General features: G+C 43.4%; 1 protein-coding gene across 3 annotated transcripts; it reads left to right on the forward strand.

Annotated features, from left to right (window-relative positions):
* Position 1: 1 nt before the first annotated feature.
* Positions 2-11,220, forward strand: C7H3orf52 (chromosome 7 C3orf52 homolog). 3 transcript variants are annotated; one of them, XM_030020985.2, is made up of 8 exons: positions 2-256; positions 358-573; positions 1,221-2,084; positions 4,997-5,120; positions 5,696-5,829; positions 6,711-6,781; positions 8,687-8,886; positions 9,914-11,220. In XM_030020985.2, coding segments are annotated over exons 3-8 (699 nt in total). In that variant the 5' UTR covers positions 2-256; positions 358-573; positions 1,221-1,916; the 3' UTR covers positions 9,916-11,220. The 3 variants fall into 3 exon arrangements, with proteins under 3 accessions (XP_029876845.1, XP_029876842.1, XP_029876841.1); XM_030020982.2 differs by having other exon boundaries at positions 2-573; positions 1,866-2,084; XM_030020981.2 differs by lacking the exons at positions 2-256; positions 358-573 and adding an exon at positions 582-1,015 and having other exon boundaries at positions 1,866-2,084.
* Positions 11,221-20,635: the final 9,415 nt, after the last annotated feature.

Raw genomic sequence — 20,635 nt, forward strand, 5'->3', positions numbered from 1 at the left:
CTAAAGTGCACATTTCAGGGCACAAGTTTCTTTTCCTTATATTGAAACCAGAGATGCCTTCGCTACGGAAGAAAACAGTTTTCCTGCTGTTCTGTTTTAGATAAAAACCTAGGCCAGAAAGTTCAGATCAGTTCTCAACTTCCCGTTTTTTTTAAGAGTTTCTGAGCTCCATGCGTCAGAAGGGTCAGTTACTTCACGTGCAAGAAAGGCACCAAGTGTGGAGTCAGATCACCAGACGAAAGAAACTCAAGACTTTGTAAGGAGCTCCTTCACACATGTAAATAAAAGGACTTTGGCTTTTGCAGGGCGAGATCCATAATCATTAACTCACTTGACTTAAACCTGTTTTGGTTTCAGAAAATTCAGTAGGAAGGTAAGGTCTTTTACTGTGAGTGGAAATGAAATACATGAAGCTCATCTCAGCAGGAGTACTGAGAAACAGCAGGTAAAGGTTTTTCTCATGAAGATGTCCCAGGTAAAATTTTGTGGCTCCAGACACACGTTTTGATCTTGATGACTGTTCAGCTTCATCCTCAGTCCTCCGGAGTTTTAAGGATTCTCCAGAACCAAAAGGTGGGGTATGCAATTTGTATTTCTTTTTATTTGCTGAATGAAACCAAGCCGTGTGCTCAACTTCATGGAGTGCTTTGCCTGGATGGCTGTGACATGACATGGGGAATCGGAACCCCCGGGGAGTGTTCCAGGCATCGGTAGCCAGATGAGTTGCACAAAGAGAAAATGGGGGGGGGGGGGGGGGGGGGGAGAATTCTCAGCATTTGGCAGGAAAAAGGAGCAGTGCTGTGAGTGGATACTCAGCCAGCAGGGGAGGGAGCTGGAGAGAGAGGCTTTGTTTTCCTCTTAATGCATGATCTTCTCTGTGCTGGGACAAGAGAGTGAGCAAGAGTGCAGTTACTGGCTGCCTGCCCGACCCTTTTGATCCAGAGAGGGGAGAGATGCTCTGTGGGGAGGAAGGAGAAACAGGAGGATGGAATCAGAACAGGCGAAATGAGAGGAGGTAGGATGAAGGATACTGGGGAGGTGGGGGGACGAATCAGCCCCCAGCTGCAGTAAGTTGTTATGAGTGACTCTAAGTAGTGTGGGAGAGTTCATGCGGGAAGCTAGTGCAGACCAGACCTCAACTCACACCATGATTTGCTTCATAAAAATATGCCCTGTAGAGCACAGGCTGAAATTGAAGGCCAGCTTCCTCTTCTTTTCAGATCTGTCCTTCTGTTTTTTTGCATGGAAGGAGCTTCTCAGGTTTAGGTTGGATAGTATGTGAATAGACATAAATGGTTCTTTAACACCAGATGTGATTTTAGACTGCATAACAGCTAGAGAGAGGACAATTCATGGCATAAAGGTCAGTAGTGTTCGTTTCTTTATCGGCTATACAGGGAAACTAAAATTAGAAGTGTTGATGGATGTTATAAGTTCCCTTCACAGCCTAACCAAACCACAATCTATGTGATCCTTTACTCAGTTTGTGCTGTTCAGAACCACATCTGTTTGTTTAGCTGTGCAGATAACAGCAGTAGTATTTTACAGTTTCTGCTGACAGCAGCAGGGAAAGCAATCCGGTTCCTCTCAAAATTGCCACAGCAAATGACAACATTGCTGAAGGTTTAGTCACCTGCTTGTCAAGGGCTGGTACAGTCAGGTAGACAAACTGGAAAACCTAGTATTGCATAGCTGAGCGCTGTAGTTCTGACAACTAAGCAAATCGATACTTCCTCTGCCTCCCCTTTCTCTGTAGCTAGTGCAGATGACGTTATTTGTCCTTCCAAGTAATTCCCCTTATTTATCAGTGTTTTGAGATCACCCTTGTGAAAACTTATCCCAGCTCTCCCTGTCACCATCTCTAGCCTTATACCAGAACTGTTACTCACCATAACTGCAGCTGAAACCAGAAGGAAATGAGTTGCCTCCGTGCTTGCTTCAGAGACAGAGGTCCTCGCGCAGAGACAGAAGCTACGAAAAGGCAAAGCTCTGGTCAGGAGCATGAGATTATTGAATTACAACAAAGTAACGTGGAGGAAAGTGAGGCTGAGCAAGACAAGCCTCTAAATGCTCAAACAAGACAGGTAGGAATCTCACTTGCTCTCTTGATGCTTGCTGTTGGGGAAAATACCACACAGCAAGAGAAATGACACTTTGCAGGAACATCTTGTAGGGAAGGTTTAATTTGTTGTTTGAGGGAGAGAGAAAGGTTATTGACTTGAAAGTAACGGCTGAAAACCTGTTAAACGTATTTCTTTTCTTCTTCTCGATGAAGTATTCTAATACTGGAGCGGGATTTTAAGCTTTTATTTTTTGTGCTTGGCTGTTTATGAACTTTAACTTAGGAAATACAGTTGTAATTGGTACTCCCAGTTTTGCTTTCTCTTCTCATTTGCTGTCAGTGGGATTGGGCTCAAAACCAGAAAGGAGAAAATTTGAAACCCATATTAAAAACAGGCTTCCCTTCAGAACAAATTAATCAGAAAACAGCGCTGCCAAAACAAAAATAGGTTGTCCTGCAACAGTCCATGCTGGCTCTTTTTATCTTTAAGTAATTTGCAGTTGCTAACAATTTGAATTTGTATGAATAGAGTGCCCCAAAGCCTCAGTTAAGACCAGCACGTGAGTCCAGACAGATAGCTCCCAGCATTTAGCTTAAAGCTATGGAACAGACTAATGCTGGCAGAGGAGTAATATATACTTACAGGTGACTGTTGTACAATGATTTTCATTACTTACTCTAGAGCAGAGGGACTATCTGTGGCAGAGCTAAAAAGTTTCCCACTTTTCCGTACGGATGGCCGAGCCCTCCTGAGAGCTGGTCCGTATTAGTCACGCCAGCCCTCCCTTCCCGCTCCTGGCACGGCGACAGCTACTGCTTCCTTGTGTGAGTCCCGCTGATACCTCCGCGGGCCCACTCATTCCAGGGGCTAGGCAAAAACCCCATTGACTCTACTATATTGGGGGCCAGTTACTTCTCCTCCGGTCTGGTAAGCTGAATCAGCTTGCTGCAGGGTCAGACAATTTCTAGGGAGGTGCAAAGAGGAACAGGAGAGGGTGGAGGAGAGGCAGGGGTGAGCTAGATCCACTTGGCTATCTTGAGAAACTTCACCCTTGAGTTTCTGTTTAGCCTTCCCCTTCCCAGAACTGAGTTTTCATTTGGGCTGTATTTCTGCTGATTCTGGTAATTGGCTTCCTGTCCTATAGGGACTGCTGGAAAATTATCATGCTCTGCTTACTGCTCAGGTGGCAGGTTAACCAGAAAAACTGCCTTGCCCACCGGGGAGGGATTTTTTCTGCTGCTACTCCCTCCTGGCAGTCTTCTGATGTATATGGGTAATGGCCAGAGGGTGCTGGGGGTAGTTGGGGAGCTGAACGTTTACTTGAGATCAAGCCAGTTTGCTATGCGTGATTAAGAATTACACTTTTGTGATGGTCTAAATAATGTGGCTCAATTGAAACTTGGGCTTGAGAGCTGTCTGTCTCAACTCATGTTACTATGGCTGATGTCATAGTTGTAGTCTAGGCAGTAGTTAGTGGCTTTTTTCCTTTTTCAGTTACAAAATGATATGCTAGTGTCAAGTATTAAACTGAAGCTTCATTCTCCTAATACATTTTAAAACTTAAATAAAAAATATGCATACGTAAACACGATCACACCTGAAAGCATGCTGTAAGTGAATCCATATTCAGCCTTTGCCCTTCATCCTCCACCAAAGCAAAGCTCTGCATGCAGGGGTGTCTGCAGAGAGCGCTTCCCCTTTCTCTGCCCCCGCTCCTGGAGAAATGACTCTTGCAAGATCTTTCTGTGGGTGTCTGTTTTCTCTCCCTGTTCATCTGTCACCCCCAAAGAAGCTTTAAACCAGCTGGTGGATGTCAATTAAATTCAGTGAAAGGCTTTCTATTGTGCTGGGTTCTTAGAAAGTTCAAAAAGTAAAGGAAGGTAATGTGGGTTAGTGCCTCCAGCCAGCAGCTGATTGCTGCCAACCTGCACATGCGTGGCCCAGACAACCTACAGCGTGTGCTTTTCCTTGCCTGGTACTGATGTGAAAAAGGGGATGGAGCTTACTGCTGGGTTTGTGGTGGATGGGGAGGAGGAGGAGGAGGAATTAAAAAGGCAGCATGGTCTACTTGTGAATTCATGCCCTTCCTTCAGTCTTCTGGCTGTGGAACAAAACAGTTGGAGGGGTTTTTTATAATAGTAGTACTGCTGGGGTAACTAATTAAGAGACTAACTTCTGCCATGGTCTTAAATCTTATTAAAAAATTAAATGAAAGGCAACTGTTGTCCTTTCTCTGCTATATGAATGTACATGCATGCACAATTGCTTTGAAGAGAGTTTCCTTGTGATCTCCTAGAACAGGTGAGATTTGTAATAAGCTTTCTGTTAAATGTATTCAACAGCCTTCAGGTTTCCAATCTTCTGAAGAAACAGGGAGTCAGCTGTAAAAGTCCCAATTATTTTATGGTGTTTTTTAATGCAATAGTATCTAATTAATAGCGGTCCAATTCCTTTGGGTGCTGGCACCCAGGAGCTATGCAGATTGATATCATCAATGCAGAGTTGAATGATTCTGGAAATTCCTCCACAGACACCTTTTTGGTCGGGAGAGATGGCAAACATTAAAAGGACAGTTTGTGGAACATGCAAATCAAATTGATGTCGTTTTAAAAAATTTAGAAGCTATGAAAGCACCTTTGTAACACCTTTAACTTTATGGGCAATTCAGTAGTTGGAAATTCTGCACAAATGGGAAATGATACGTGTCTCTTTCAAGTAATAGCTTGCCTGTGAATGTCCTTTGCCTTCTGCAGGTCTATGTTCCCACCTGCAGCAGTAGTTAAGGGTGGGAACCCCTGGTGTAGGGCATTGCTTACCAGTGAGACTCTCCCATCTGAGGGGGGGTTGTTTCTAAGTGTGACAGAAGAGACATGCTTCAATATCTTTTCCTGCCTTATTTCATTAACCAATATACCCTTTGCTTTTATATCTAGGAGAGAGATCACTGGAAATCATGCAGGAATGTAGTTTTCTGGAAGTGTGAACTATGGATGGTTATAACTACAATTTTTCTAGTATTCTTCCTGGTCATTGTCATCAGCCTATTTCTTTATTCTAGTAAGTATTTCACTCTTGGTTCATCCTCTAATACAAATGTACAATATGTACAATCTAATATAGCACAAATTGAACAGTAGCATCCTTCAAACGCCTTCTGTAAACTGCTGAAGGGACTGGGATGCTGACTGCAGAGGGTGGTATGTTGAGCAGTGGATGTGAAGGCTTTTATTTTAGCAGGCAGCAAGCAATTTGTATCCTAATTAGATGGCAATTCCAGCTTGTAGCTAAGTGAGAAAATGTTTTGAGAACAGAGTCGGGGATGAGGATGGAAATGATGCTCATGACATTACAACAAGTGCAGTGGATCACTTCCATCCCCTCGTGTGGTGTCAGTGCCTGTCAGGCTCCCAAAGCAGCTGACTTTCACTAATGGGGCAGGTGATTGACCTCCATGTGCTGTCACTTTTCTTCAGCCGACTTGCACTTTCTTTCTGTCACTTTGAATCAGTCATTACCTAGGAAACTTGTGAGAAAGCCACCCTGGAGAAAGCCAAGAGGGGTTTTGGTTTTTTTTCAATACTTCTACTAACTGGAACTTTTTCCTCACCTTTCTATCTCCTTTTGAATATTAGATGTTTACACAGATGAAGATGACTATTGGGATGCTGATGCACTACTAAGTAGTGGAAATCGTTGCAGTTTTTCGGGAACATTAGAGTTAATGTGTGGTCTCCCACACCTTTTCTCTGAAAACATTACTAAGAGGGTATGTGCTGATGTGGTTCTTGGCAAAGCTGATTCTGCTTGTAACAGAGATACAGTGTTTTCCCTTACAAGAAGTTTATGTTTCTCTGTGTAGCAACTCAGTCATTTGCAAGTCCACAAAAAATTCTGAGTTGTACTTTTTCTAGTATAATTTTAAGTTCTGATCTAGAAAAAAAGAACTGTCTGCTTTTAAGCACACAGTTTAAATTGATTTTTAAAAAAAAAAAAAAAGCACCTGATTTTTTTTCCCCAAATTTGAGTAATGGTTGGGACATGGTCTTCACCTTTTTCATGGAATCATTGAATAACTTAGGTTAGGAGGGGCCTGTGAAGGTCATCTAAACCCAATGCTGGCTAAAAATCCTGTGTGTTGCATTCTCCTGTAAGTACAAGACGGCAGCCTGGGTTTATAACTGCCATTTCTATTGAGCCATCACAGCTCTGAGTTATGGCTGAAATAAGCTCAGCCGGCATGGCAGTGCCGATTTAAGCTTATTGTGGAAAGGGAGTCTCAGCAGAGAGACCCTTCCCTCTACTGAGTAAGAGTAGAAAGGCTTTTTGGTACTAATAAAAACCCAAGCCAAACAACGTAAATTGGACATGGCAACACAAGCACATACTTTTAATTCACCCTGAATGACTCCATTGTGTTAAGGTAATATAGTAACCACTCAAACACACAGATTAACTTGTCTGTCAAGCTAAAAGGGATTGTGTGCCTTTTCCAGGGCAGATATTTGCTGATATTAGGCCTTCAGCACCTGTGTTTATGCCCCTTAAAACACCTTGTAAGAATGATTTGTTGTACTTTCTTTTACGGGGAAAAGAGAGACTGAATGGAAGAATTTTTTTTTTCTTTTTCCTTTCTTTTTTCTCTCCAAGTTAACAGATGTCTACAGTTCATCTCCAGCTCTAGGACGCTACTTTAGGTCAGCTCAGGTGGTTTATTTCAGGTAAGCAATTTCTGTCACCAAAACTATCTGAAAATTCCGGGCTTTTGATGAGACATACATGTGCCTATGTAAATATGCATAACATTTAAATCTGTGAAAAATAGGTTGTTTGGGGGAAAGTTACACATATGGGTAGTGAAAACCTCCCAAAGGATCCTCTGCTGTAAATGGCAAATGCTGTTAATAATATATAATGACAGTAACATTTTGTTGCTGTTATTATTGTCTCTGTTGTCTTTGGTCCCAAGTGCAGCCCTTAATAAACATATTGAAGGATATTTATTAAAAGGAAAATGAGCTGCTGGAACCACTTGAGACTGACATGGCTTAAAGAGCCTTAAAGAAATAAAACAGGGTTCACGAGGAGGGGAGAACTGTTTTGTTCCCAAAAGACCTGAAGGCAACAGGGACGTAGAAGTCATGAGAGCCAAAACGGTAATATTGCATTGCTGGTTTGTTTGGACCGCTTTTCCCCCTTCCTTTATTTTGGACAACAGGAGCAAATCTCAAAGCAGCAGCATGTTGGAGAGACTGGTGGAACAGGAGTAAGAGGCAGAGCAGGTGGCAGAGTGGAGGCTAGGCTAGCCTGGGTGGGAGATGCTTACACGTGAAGAAGAAACTCAGTCACCAAAGGCTGGCGGAGCCAGAGGAGTACCAGTGGTGGGAAGAAGGGGAAAAGCATCCAGGCCTGCCTTGCAGAGGCAAGAGAAAGCCTTAAGCTGGAACAGAGGGAGGAACTTACTCTCGGCAGAAACCGTCACTGGGGGAAGGCTAAGGAGTTTACTGTGTTTGAGACTGTAAAGTTTTAATTTATGGAGATACCACAGATTTACGACAGGAGGGAGGCTGAGCGGCGGAGGGAGAAGTGGGGCTGGAGAGATCAGCTGCAGCGTGGTCCTGCCATGGAGAGATAGCAGAGAGGCAAGGGAAGGTGGTCAGAGAGCTTCCCCAGGGACTTCTGAAAAAGCACTGTTACAAAAGGGATTAGAAAGGCAGGAGAAAATCAAGGGAAGTAGATTTGCAAAGTCCCAAGGCCCTTGAGTGAGCAAGGACAGAGGAAGACCCCCCTTGGGCTGCGGCAAGGGGCAGTCCTGAGGGCACTTCGAGGAACGTGCTCCCCTGCACTGCCAGCCTTGGGCATGCCGGCTCTGTTCAGTGCGTGAGCTCTAGCTCCTTAGCCTGACGGGTAAAAATTATGATTTAGACCATCGAGTACAAAGCTGTAGTTCTGCATACATATTGACTAGCTGATCCCTCCCCCCACCCCCCTACTTTGTGTATGTGTCTGTCTCTCTGCCTCTTTCTCTCTCTGTGTCTCCTTGTCTTTTACCCCATCCAACTACTTTTTTGATGTTTTGCATTCTGAGAGCACAAAACGTAACTGTCGAATTGTAGCCAGTGGATTTGGCAGACCACAAACAATGACATGTCCAGAGATGGACTCCAGTTTGGTGGTTTGCGTAACCCACTCCAGAGCTGAGTTAGGAGCACAGCTGGGTGGCCCCACGTACTGCTAGCAGGAAAGCAAATCTTTCTGCATGTTCTCAGCTAACCTATGCATGAGGTATTGTAGCACCTCTTATCATTATGTACTTGTGAAGCAAGAGTGCTGAAAACCTCACCCCATTAGGACACATGTCCAATTGCCCTTTGTGCGTTTGAAAACATCTCGGGTTGGCTTCAGGTATGTGCCCAGTTTCTGTTAATGTCAAGAGCTGTTCTAAGAAGGGAGGGGGAGAAGGAAACTGGAATCTTTGATGGCAGTTTTCTTTTATAATGCTTTTCTCTAGAACAAGCTTTAAAAAAATCCAGGCCAACATTGATATGAAAATTCAGTCTTCTCAAAAAAGAAAAGATCCAGTAGGGACATGAAGGCATTCATACTTGACTTTTTTTGTTTTTCAGTAATGAAAGCTCCACTGTATTTTATCAGCTAGAATTTTCTGTACCACCATCAACAGAGGGGTTTATGGAAAACACAATGAACCCAGATTTTATAAGGAATGTTTTACGTCAAAATATTTATGATGAAGATGATACTTTTAATCCCGGGACATCTGAATGTAACAGGTTAATGCTTGACCCAACTTCTCTCACATTAACATGTAAGTGCTGTATACTAGAGAGATTGGTTCTTTACAAAGAGCAGAATTATTTACTTGAAAGGAGGGAAACCTTTCTGGAAAAGTGTTGAGATTTGTTAGTAAATATATTTTGCACAACAGTATTATGAAAATTGTAAAATATTCAGTCTTCAAGAAAATCTTGCTATGCTTAGTTTATAATCTAGGATTCACTGTTTGGTCCTCTGATGAGAAAGGGAGTAGTGGCAAGACTGGTTAGCTACAGACTCCAACCAAACTTTTCAGATCTCTTGCATTTTGTGCATACAAAGAAAATCTCCTCATATGTGTGTGTACCATAATGGGGAGCCAAATAATTAAGAATGTTTCTCCTCATTCTGTATTCATGTCTGAATGCTTATAAAACAAATTTTAATCCAAGTAAAACAGGATAAGTAATTTGGGAGTGAATTTCTGTATTTTTTGGTGTTTGGTTTTTTTTTTTTTTTTTTTTTTCTCTCATGGTCAAGGATGAAAAAGCCTCCAGATTTTTGTCTTTTCAGAGTTTTGGGGAACATTTATTATGCACAGAGAGACCTTTTAAAGGAACCAAATGTTCATTCTTCCAGGTTTTCTAGGTAGTGATTCCAATGACTACCAGTGACTAGGTAGTGATTCCAATGCATTTAGATATTCCTTGATTGAAATGTCAGTATAAAAGTCCTATGCGCTTTGCAGTTTTACTGAAAACAATGCATGGAGCTGCTTCCCCCCACCCCCAACTTACTGAGCCACACCTACGTGCTTTCAGAATAATTCTAGGCTAACAAATCACCATACAGTGTATATAAGTAAGATTTGTGATTAACTTATATTGACTTTTCTTGGTACTCTTATCAAGGGACAAGAGAGCAACAAGTCATGAGTTCCAATTCTCAGCATCATTTTGTTCCTTATATATTGACAGGATTCATAGAAAATGCATCATAAAAGGGACAGGAAAAAATATGCTGAAATATCTAACTAAAGTTTCATTTTAATGTTAACAAAGTACTGTTTTAACTTTCAGAGAAATGATGGAAATACTCCTCATCTTCCTTACCACCTAGAAGAGATGGCTTCTCCTACCTGTTAGTAATCCTGGGGTAGGGAGCTATTTGTTCAGTAGAAACACTTCTAAAGATGTTGTCCTGCAAATACTGTCTGTGATGCAATATTGTAAATGGAAAATGTGGTATAACAGTGTTATGCTCCTATAACACCGCTACCTCCTTCTTTATTGTTGTCTTGATATCTCAATAACCCATTTCACTCTTGTGAAAATCACGTATCTTGTCTGATACATGCTTTGTTGACTTTGAAACCTCTGCTTTGTCTTGCCTTACGATTAAATCTGGATTCTCTGCACGAGCTTTAAAAGCAGCCTTGCACATGGGTCCTTTCTTCTTCTCTTGGCTTATCCAAAATTATCTGCACAGCTTCATCCTTAATGCTCACTTTCACCCATGCTCATGTCTGTTACTTTTTTCCCTGCTAACTTCATATGCCATGTTTCCCCGTTGTTCTTTTCTCATAAAACAGCCTGAAAAATTAAATATCCTCTCTATTTTCTTTAATTACATGAAGACCTTTACACTAGCTTCTTAAGTGAGCTTCAACTCTCATCATTCCCTTGTTCATCCTACAGTCTTCCTGGATAAGGTGGTATCTCTTCTATTTTTCTCTTCTGTAATGTGAAATGGCTATGAAGAAAGAAACATCAGGAAGAAACATGTTTTCTTCGCTAACGCATCTGAATGCCACAGGAATCTTTCAAGGGTCAAATAGCTGTTTGCTTTAAAAAATTAGCTACTGGTACTAGTGAATAGACAGCTGTTTGACCCGCATTTGTAAATTCAAAGAGAATCTAGTCTATACCCTTAATTATACTCCCTGTCCCAGCATTGGGGAGAAAAATGAACAGGCACAAGATATTTGCCTTAATAAGGCAGCAAATAGTTGTTCTCGTTGACAAGAGATCAGATGAGACGGACCAATGCCAAGAGCAAGATGCTGAAGCAGACCATGTAGGCCAACGTGGCATGAGAGTTATAGCTATAACTGGCTATAACATGAAAATTAAAAATCAAGCATTAACTTTACGCAGAATGGAATGGGTTCACTACCATGTTAGCAAAGTGTAGCTTCTTGTCATTTGTTTATAGCCAGTGTAAATGTTAGTACTGTTGGATAAACAAATTTATTTTAAGAAAACTCTTGTATTGTGAGAAATATGTTATGGGAAATTGTGTTTTCCTTTTTCTAATATTACTAGTTTATTTAAGGAGTAATCTGACAATTTTACTGTGCATTAAATTATTTATTTTTACTCTTAAAGTGATTGTTTTCATTCTTCAGCAGCTCCAGTCTTTCAGCTGTTTGAGTTGGAAAATAACAGTCGGAGTTCTGAATGCTGAAAGCTGTATGAAGCATCTGTCTGACACAGCTGTGCAGTCAAACCCATACTTGTTGTTGCCTGAGTTTTACCTGAGCTTGGGAACCAGCCGGGACCAAATTAGTAGTTCACATGGCACTCATATTTGTGGTTAATTCACACCCCATCTTGATTTGTAAGATGTAGAGTTGGCCATAAGAACCATAATTTCTCTTGATGCAATATTCTATGCAGCATAGAACTCAAAGAGATGTTCCTTCTGGTTCTTACATTGGGGAAGGATAAAATTCATGGTTTGTGTTGTTTGTCCCAAAAGCAGCAGGCTATGAAAATACCAGCAGCAAAGAAATAATTTGCCTTTGAGATGCTGCTTGATCTTACTGCTCTTACTAAGATGACTGAATCTGCCCTTAGACACTTCTTAATCTTGATTCTGTTTCTAAGAACTGAAAAATAATACCACAATTATGCTTCTTTATAGTGATACCCCATGTGCATTAAGAGTTGACAGAAAAAAGGAGCCAAGCATTCTTTTTTTTTTTTTCCAACCACTCTCCTCTGCCCCAGTACCTTTAGCCCAGCAATTCACAGGAAAGAAGGAGGTGAAGTTGTAGCAAGATGTTGTGATATTCAACAGAAAATATCTGACTTCACAGTTTACCTCCAGTCAAGCTTTGAACTCTATTGAAGGAAATGTCAAAAAGTGACCAAAAAGTGGTTTCTGGTTTTATATCTTTGAGGTAAATGGATCACGTAAAAGAAACCAACCAAGTGAATTAATTATGACTTCATCCATTAGGGACAGAGCAGTGTGAAAACACATTCTTTCATCAAGTTAGATATTTTGTGTGAATGCTTAATGTTACTTTTTATAGGTGGACTGTGGGTAATACTTCGATAACTGAGGCAAATGAGACACTGTTAAAAAGGAAAAGACAGTTCTGACAATTCAGCTTGCAGAGTATACAACCAGCCCTATAAAATCCCATGGCAGGTAGTCATCTGTACAAATTTTGGGCAGATTCAGCTGCCTGTCGCTGCAGCGGTGCCTGCAGAGCGCTGCCTGCGCCATGCCGGCAGTGTGTCTGTCCACCGCTGCGTGCAACCATTCCCCCGTGGGACTGCCCCCGGCACCGAAACTGCAGGTGGGAATCGCAGAGAAAGCCAGGGCTGTGGCCAGCGATCACATACAAAGGAAGATTTAAAATCAGGAAAACCGTTCAACCGTTTCTTCCAAATTGTTTTATTACAAAAATGGAGGGAGCAAAAAAACATGCTTAAGCAAGAACACAGGCAGGTAATCACTTGATGAGCACTGGTGAACAGTTGAATAACTGGTTTCGGTCCTACACGCATGTCCAGAAGTGCTGCTTGCAGAGGGATGGTGGGTTATGAGGAGGTTATGCTCTGGCATAGCAGAGAGGCGAACCTGAGACTCCAGCAGGAGTGAGCTGGAAGCGTTGTGTCACGGGCAACACCTGGGAATCTTCTACTGAGAGGTGTGCAGCTACCGCCTGTGCAGCATCGGTTTTCATAGTCTTCTAAGGGGCTGGAATTTTTGGTTTGCCTGCAGCTTGTCGCTTTTTTTTATTCAATTCCAACTTTGTTAAGACTTCACTCTAAGATAAGTAGTATTACATTAAAGCCAGGGGAAGAGGGGTAGCAATTTGAGAAATGAGTTATTTATTAAAATTATACGTTGTATAGTGGTATATATAGGCCAGAGAAACTTTGGAAAAGAGTAAGTGCACCTAATGCAGGCTCTATGCTTTCATTTAAAAAACAAAGACACACACACCCCCAGCAAACAAAAACCCCAACAAGAGGTGTTATTATTGCATTTGGGGGATTTCTATCAGTAGTTCTGTAAGACCCCTTTTTAAAGAAAAGAACTGTAAAAGTCCAGAAAAATGCACACCCTCAGTTTCTTCTAGGAAGAAAGCACCTGAATTTCTAAAGTGAAACGTTGTCTTACAATGGCAGTTGCTACTGATTCTGCCTGGTTTAATTGTCAAGTCCTGTACCCTGTCCGTGTCTCTCTCTGATCACCTTTTCATGCACAGATTGGTCTCATTGGAAATGACTGGCAGATGTGTCCTAACGAGTAAGCTTGGTAATGAGAGAGAGATGTTTGTTTGAAGACCTGGCAGCAGGGGTAGGATGGTTAGCAAGGCTGCACACGTTCAAGTAAAAGGGTGCCTTGGGAGCAGAAAGTCTCCCTTTCTAAGTTATCAGGACATAATCGTATTCATGGTGCTCTTCAGCGCTGGCGATATTTTCCTTCTTGGGCACTTTGACAGCTGCATATTCTGTCTGATTATTGCTGTTAATCACAGGGGCTTCATGTTTTACATCCTGGTTGACAGTAGAGTACCACAGTTCGCTGGAATTCATAAAACCTTTTTTGGCAAAATGTTCCTGAGGGGGTGGGAGGGAGAGAGATAAGCTTCAACATGATTATACCCTGAAGAAGTCTGCAACGTGAAGAAATCTGGTATAGCCTGTGCGCTCATGTGGTCGTGTTGACCAATATAGATAGTACCGAGAACGGTTTGCAAATCCGCGTTCATTTCCCTGCTGTACAGGCAGTGGGGGGACACCAGGAGCACCCAACAACACGTGAACGCCTGGTACGTGTGGAGGGTGGAGGCCTGACTCTTGTCCGGAGGGTGGCACTGCTTAGTGGTAGGTTACGTGATAAAAACCTCGTCACCACGCACAGGAGGGAGCACAGCAGCACAATTGCAGGTGGGGAGCCCAAATCATCCCCTGCCCTGGCTCCCCCCAGGGCTGTCTCAGGAGAGACAGCATCCCGGTGAGCTCACGGTGATATCCACCCAACGAGTGAATGGGATAAGCTGGGGATGGAGGGGGAGTTACTAAAGGTGTGGGATGTATTATCGATACATGTGAGGGGAGAGAATTTGGGGTTTGCACAAGACTTAACGTGGGAGCTAAAGGGATGGGTCAGGGTGATTGGCAGAGTACAAAGCAAAGGAAAAAAAAAAAGGAATAAAGGGAGGGCCAGGACAGTCACGGCCAGCTGCCAGAGAGACCGTAGAGTCTGGGAGTCAACTAAAACCCCGAGGTGTGTGCATGCATGTGTGTCTGTGCATCAGACACACTGTCCTGGAAGGGGCCCTGGCCTCAGGGCAGACGCAACAATGGCTAACCCCCATCCTGGTGGCCCTTATCTAATGCTCTCCTTGAAAACAGAGGGAGGAGGAGTAAGAGCCATTAATGAAGGAGGAGGTAAGACCGTGTGGGTAAATGCCTTCCCAACTCTGTTTAGACTTGTCTCTCCTTTTGCCTCTGAAGGTGTTTGCTAATGGGTCGAGGGTGATTGTGCATCTAAATAGCTAGCAGGATGACTAATTAAATCTAAAGGGACAATCTGAACTGATTAAGTACTTGGAGCCAGGAGTTAAAAACTTGTTTGCCCTGGTGCTCTTGATTTGAACCCACTGGGTAATAAAGCCAGTAAGTACGGGCTTTATAGTGGTATCTGCTATTGTCTGCAGCAGAAGCAGTATTTTAATTGGGTGTTACTGAGTTCATGCTGATACTTGTAGCTACTTTTCATACTCTGTAAGAGAAACAGAGGTCTCTGCTCCATGGCCTAATAAACCTAAAGGGTTCACTTTTATTTTTCAAGCCTAGAAGTAAGAAAGAGTTGTTAGAACATAATTCCTGCAGAATCTGTCTCAGATTTTCCCAGCTTATATAAATCATTTTGTCTGTTCAGATTCTGCTTGGTGTGAAAGATTTCCTGACCTTGAGGACACTTCACTGAAAATAATTCCTGAGTTTTCATTTGAAGGTTTATAAAATTTTGAGATTTAGAAATTCCAGAAGTTTTAAGGAGCAGAGCAGTCAGGGTGGACTTTCTTAAGAAAAGGAATTTCCTACCTATCTGCAGGGGCATGGCACTCTCCTCCCATAGACACTATTGCAAAGAAGTGGGAGGGCAACAGTATTTCTCCTAATGTGCCTGCCAAGTGAGAACAGGTAGGCTCTTAATTTTCATGAGTGACTGGCTCCAAATCCACTGAGTGAAGTCTGGAGCGCCTCTTGTCCCTTCCAACATGGCAGGTCTACCCAGGACTTGCTCACAGCCCTATTTTCCAGAATCCTTCCAGTCTACAAGTTTTGAAAGGCTGTTACCATCAACCTTCTCTTACCAGTGGGGAGACTGAAGTGCAGCGGTGGAATGATTTGTCCCACACCCTGATGGTGCAGGACAAGCAAGTATGAAGACTCTCGAGCTTTCGTTTGAGTCCTTCATTATTCACGGGCCAAGTTTAATAGTCCGAAGTGGCGTCTCTCCTATTGCACTAACAACTCTCCCAGGACTGTCTTCAAACCATACTCTGGGATTTTTACTTGGGACACCAAAAACTCTCAAAACTAGACAGCTACTTGGCAAGTTCCCCATTACAGTTCCACCCCCTCCCCTTCTCTTCCCCCACAGTCCACCCCACGCTCACATGTACAAATGATGAGCTCATTTAATCACACCCTTTTCTGTCACCTTGCCCACTTTCTTCAAAATTTTCTGCTAAACACCCACATATCTGCCGGGCATCAACTTTTGGTTTACTGATGTCATCTTTATATATAAAAAAACTGAAAACAACGACGTTGGGCTGCTAACTGGCAGCACTTTGTTCTGTGGTACACAGGGCTTCTGGTGATCGTTCATCATGGGTGACTCAAGAGGCAACTTCACTTACTCTCTGTTGAAAGGAACTATTTACAAAGCAGAGGTAGCAAATCACAGGGACTCAGCTGCTGCCTCCCAGAGCTCAGTGCATTAACACAGCCAAAGAAGTACACAAGACTGTGAAGCACATCAGTTGAGAAGTGGCTGCTCCCCCACCCCTGCCTCCAGGACAATGAGTTTGGGCAGGGGAGCAGGGCACACACCAAGTTATATAGTTATCTCTTAAATTACCTTGGGGTGCATTGCCAGAGCTCCTGAATCTAACCCCAAACGGGGAAGGAAGATGAACTGGTCAATGTGTTTATCATGCCAGTTTTTCCTGGGTGTCCTCCCCTGCAGCGCAACTATTTGATCCATTCTGGTTTATAAGAAACTAAATGTTCAACCTGACAGTACATGTTTGGGGGGTTGTTTTCCCTTTTTTTCCTTCTAAAGGCAGTGGGACATTGCAAAGGGAAACCTTGTTCTGTTCCAACAGAGCCTTAGCCATTCATTGAGACATCCGCTATTTGTTTACAATGGAAAGATTAACCAAACCAAAACCTTTTAAGCCTCCAAGTATTAAATCTCCCTTTGTCTTTCAACTGAAGACTTCTTTTATTACTAGGGCTGGTTGGCAGTAGTTCAATTAAATGGCTTTTTATTAGAAGACGTCATGCTGAAACTGAAACGTTTTGTGGGAACACGTCAGTTTTGATGAAACTGTACGCAAGAGAGGTTACGCTGGCTACCAGAAAACTGAGGGGACAAGGGAAGGAAGAGGAAGGCAGAAAAGTATCCTGCAGCCATAAGTTGCTCAGTGGCTGGGGACACTCATCTAGGATCACGATCATGAGGTTCAACCTCCAGAATTGTCTGATTTGGGCCAGGCACCATTACACTCAGCCTCTGAAATCAGGAGTGAATGCTGCAGTCCATTTGGCCACCGGCTGCCCAAGAGTGGGGCTGTGTATCACTGTTATACTTTAGGTACACACATTTATTTCATACATAGGCTTAAACTGCTGGTTTTCTGCATCCCAAGCCCTGGTTACGGGCTTTTGTCTCTCTTGCGGGAATGTGATAGACACCTTGTCTTCCTGACACATGAATGCTTTGGACTCAGTTGCCCCAGAGAGCAGTAAAAAACATTCACTTTTAGCCATTACCTTGACAGTACTTGGTGGATAGCTGTAGGTCTGCGCTGTGGAAAGAGGAAGAAAACACATGGGGTTGTCATTCTTTGGTGCAGCAACAGGACACAAGGACATTCTGCAGCACAGGATTTGCTCAGACTTAGCTACAGACTGAGCACAGGCTGTGCAAAAGTGTGAGCTAGTGTGACATTAGTTGGGGAAAGGGTTGAATCTCTGAGGGCTAAATAAATCTGATGGCTTTTTAAGATTTATCTTTTATCTAGTTTATCATGCACTTATGTCATGCAGCACTGCTCGTTGACCTTAATAAAACCTAGATGCGCAACCTTTTGTTTGGTTTTTTTTTTTTTTTTTGTGGGTGGTTTTGTTTGCTTTTTTTAACTTAACCGAAATCAGTTTTACATGTTTCTCTTGGAAATTGCTGTTCTTGCTTGCTTGTTCCCTGACTGTATTTCAGCTTTACGGTCAATGCAGCCTTAATTCTGCCTGGGATCGCCGACTAGGCGCTGGGGTGCAGAAGCACTACGTAATGTGCCGCGTGCCTGAGTGCACACTGGGTGCCTGTGCACATGGGTTTGGTGGGCTTGAGCTTTTCTGGAAATTTGTGTCTCTGTCCCATAAGCATCTAAACGGCAGAGGGTGGTTGTTTGTGTCACCCTTTCCCACAGCTTTATTTTTATCTGCCTAGCTGGTTCTTGTTATGAGGTTGATTGAACTACTGATTGCTCCTGTAAAATTTCAGAGCTGAGCTTTCAGTTTTGCTTACGATAACGGGTTTTTTTTAAACATACTTGTTTCGCAATTTGACTGAAGGAAAGACATTAGTCTTTCAATATTGCATTAAAGCTGCCATCTTAGAGACCTTGCAGTGTTTTCAAACATTACTGTGCTGCCTTGACACTGCCATGAAATTGCCGATGTACACAACTAACACACTGTTCCTCTCTAAGCAAATACTGCAGCTTGTGAAAGTGGTAAAAGTATTATATCATCCCTACATGAATGGCTTTACCCGCTGCTGGAAAAGGTAGCAGTCTGATTCAAAACAAAGACCTCGTGATTCACGTGAACACATGTGATCCTGGCTGCTGTGTGAGTCTTCCCTATTTGTGTATCTAATATGCAGAAACTATTTTATTAGGAGAATACCTCATACTGACGTCAGTTTAGAAAAAGTCCTAAACTGTGTCTGTCTATGGGGAATGGGGGCTGGCATGTGACCAAAGTCAGGGCGTGCTGTGCCGTCACCCCCTTCCTCCTGCAGCCCCCCCTCTCGTTTGCAGGGGAGGAAGCAGGGGTGCAGCAGAGGTGCCCCACGGAGCGGGTGCTCCCCTGCTGCGGTTGAGGTGCTTGCAAAGCCTGTGGGTCCAGCTGCGATGTACAAAGGCCGAGTTCACCATCGCAGGTGATGGCTGAGGCACACGGGGTTTAGGAGGCTGGAGGGGATGGCCGCCCCCTCGCGCTGCCTTCTCCAGAAACAAAAAACCCAAAGAGGTCCCAAACAATCCAGCGCGGTGGGGCAGCAAGAGGGCAGGTACCCCCCACTGGATGCAAGGAGGTTTCCCCCAGCTGGGATGCAAAATCCCTTGCTCCGCCTGCTGCCCACGGCTTTTCCCGTGCCTGCTGGCTGCCTCCGCAGTGATGCTGGGTGCTGGCGGAGGGGTCCTCCACACCCCCACCCACGCCACGCCACACCACCCCCGGTGTGCTCAGGGAGCCTCTTTACTTACTTTCCTTGTGGGAGTATCTTTTTCTCCTGATGGGGACGCGCACTTTCCACCTAGGGTATGGAAATAAGGGTGGGCAGGTCAGGTCTGGCGCTAGTTAGCCCTCGCTCCCCACTGCCAACCCCTCGGCACCGGCGGTCACGGAGGGAGATCCCCTCCACCAGCTTTTCAGACAAGTCGCTTTTCTGCAGCTTCTCTGCCTCTGCCCTCTGCGCCTTTCCCCTGTCCTCCCCGGGGGCAGCCCCAGGCACCGAGCCGTGCCCCGGGAGCTGCAGGAGCAGGGGCTGCCCCAGGCGAGGAGAGGCACAAATCACAGGTCTGCGGATGGAGGGATGGAAGGGACAAGCCAGCACCTGATAGCAGGTGTTACGGCATTTAGCTGTTCCTGCAAAGTACAGCCTCTGTCCCCCTGGGGAGCCTGGCAGTAGCTCAGCAAAGTTTGTGGTTTTGAGGAGCAATCAACCTTTCTGGGCTTGGCCAGAGTAAATACTTCCAGCTGGGTGAGTGAGCAGTAAATATGGGGAAGAGATAGGAGAGAACCACTGCCCCACCCCACCCCCAATTATTGACATCAGTCTACCCTCTGGCGTGTCTCGGTGAGAAGCAAAAGGAAGAGAAACACAGCAGTTGTGTAACAAACTGCAAACCCACGGGTGAGTGCAAGGCTAGCGGACAGGCCAGTTCCTGACATACCTAATCTCCAGCAGCTGAAATCATATTTGCTATTTCAAGCAGAAGACTATACTTCCAGGTTTAAGTCCTGAAATTATCTGGCAAATTTAAGATCCTTTAAATTACGTCCGCGTTGCTGTTATCAAGCTTTTTGGTAATAAGAGCTAGGCTTGCTGGAGCGTGCACTATTGTTTATAGTTTACAATTCTGTGCTTGTAAAACACCTGTAGAGTAATTTACAAACATTTTGCAATGTGGTATTAATATTTATATGTTAGATCTACATATACAATAAAAATGTGCTAAGGGAGTGTAAAACTGCAAAGTCGTACGAAGTTGGGAAATGAGCCCAGCTTGCTGGTGGAGGTGCAGTATGAGTCAGTCTAATTGCATATGCTTTTTCTTTCCCAGGACTGAAGGTAAATAGGTAGTGTCACCATTCTTTGTTGCTGTTGATACTTTCCTTGCCAAACATGTGCTCTTAGGTGTTATTTCTTTTATGTATTCCCTAAGTTCGGCAACTTGCGTGAAATAATTTCTCTCTGCACGTCCCTGGTGTTCCTATGAGAGTAAAAGAAAGCCTTGCAAATATTAGTGAACCTCCTGACTTCCTGTTTAGTGGGAGAATTTAGAGTGCTTTTACTACAGCTGGGTATAAAGATAAAGCTAATCCTACCTCATTCCAGGTGGCCCACCTGGTTTTCTTTGAATTGTATATAGCATTTTGCCTATACTGAGCATAAACTCCTCTAGCTTAATTGGAGATGCCAGTGTGAATGTTTCATGCAATTTGGTGCTAGAAGTCCTACGAGATACATATTTTAAATGAAATATATATGTATTTCTTATGTATATTTATAATACATATAATTCACATTAGGAGTATATAGTAACTATCAGATATCATGAGTTTGATATAAGTATTTTTGTTTTCTGATCATCCATTTATTCCTTTCTTGTTTATATTCAGTTGGCTTCTGATTTTTTAGTCCCTCGCTTGGATGGAAAAGCTGTTGGGCTTGGATAGCTCTTCCCCTGGACTGTCAAAAGACAAATATAGCATATGTTCCCGTAGCAAATTAGATCTGTAAACTGCTGC

Source organism: Aquila chrysaetos, chromosome 7 (genome assembly GCF_900496995.4).
Source record: "Aquila chrysaetos chrysaetos chromosome 7, bAquChr1.4, whole genome shotgun sequence".
In the NCBI taxonomy this organism is placed as follows: domain Eukaryota; kingdom Metazoa; phylum Chordata; class Aves; order Accipitriformes; family Accipitridae; genus Aquila; species Aquila chrysaetos.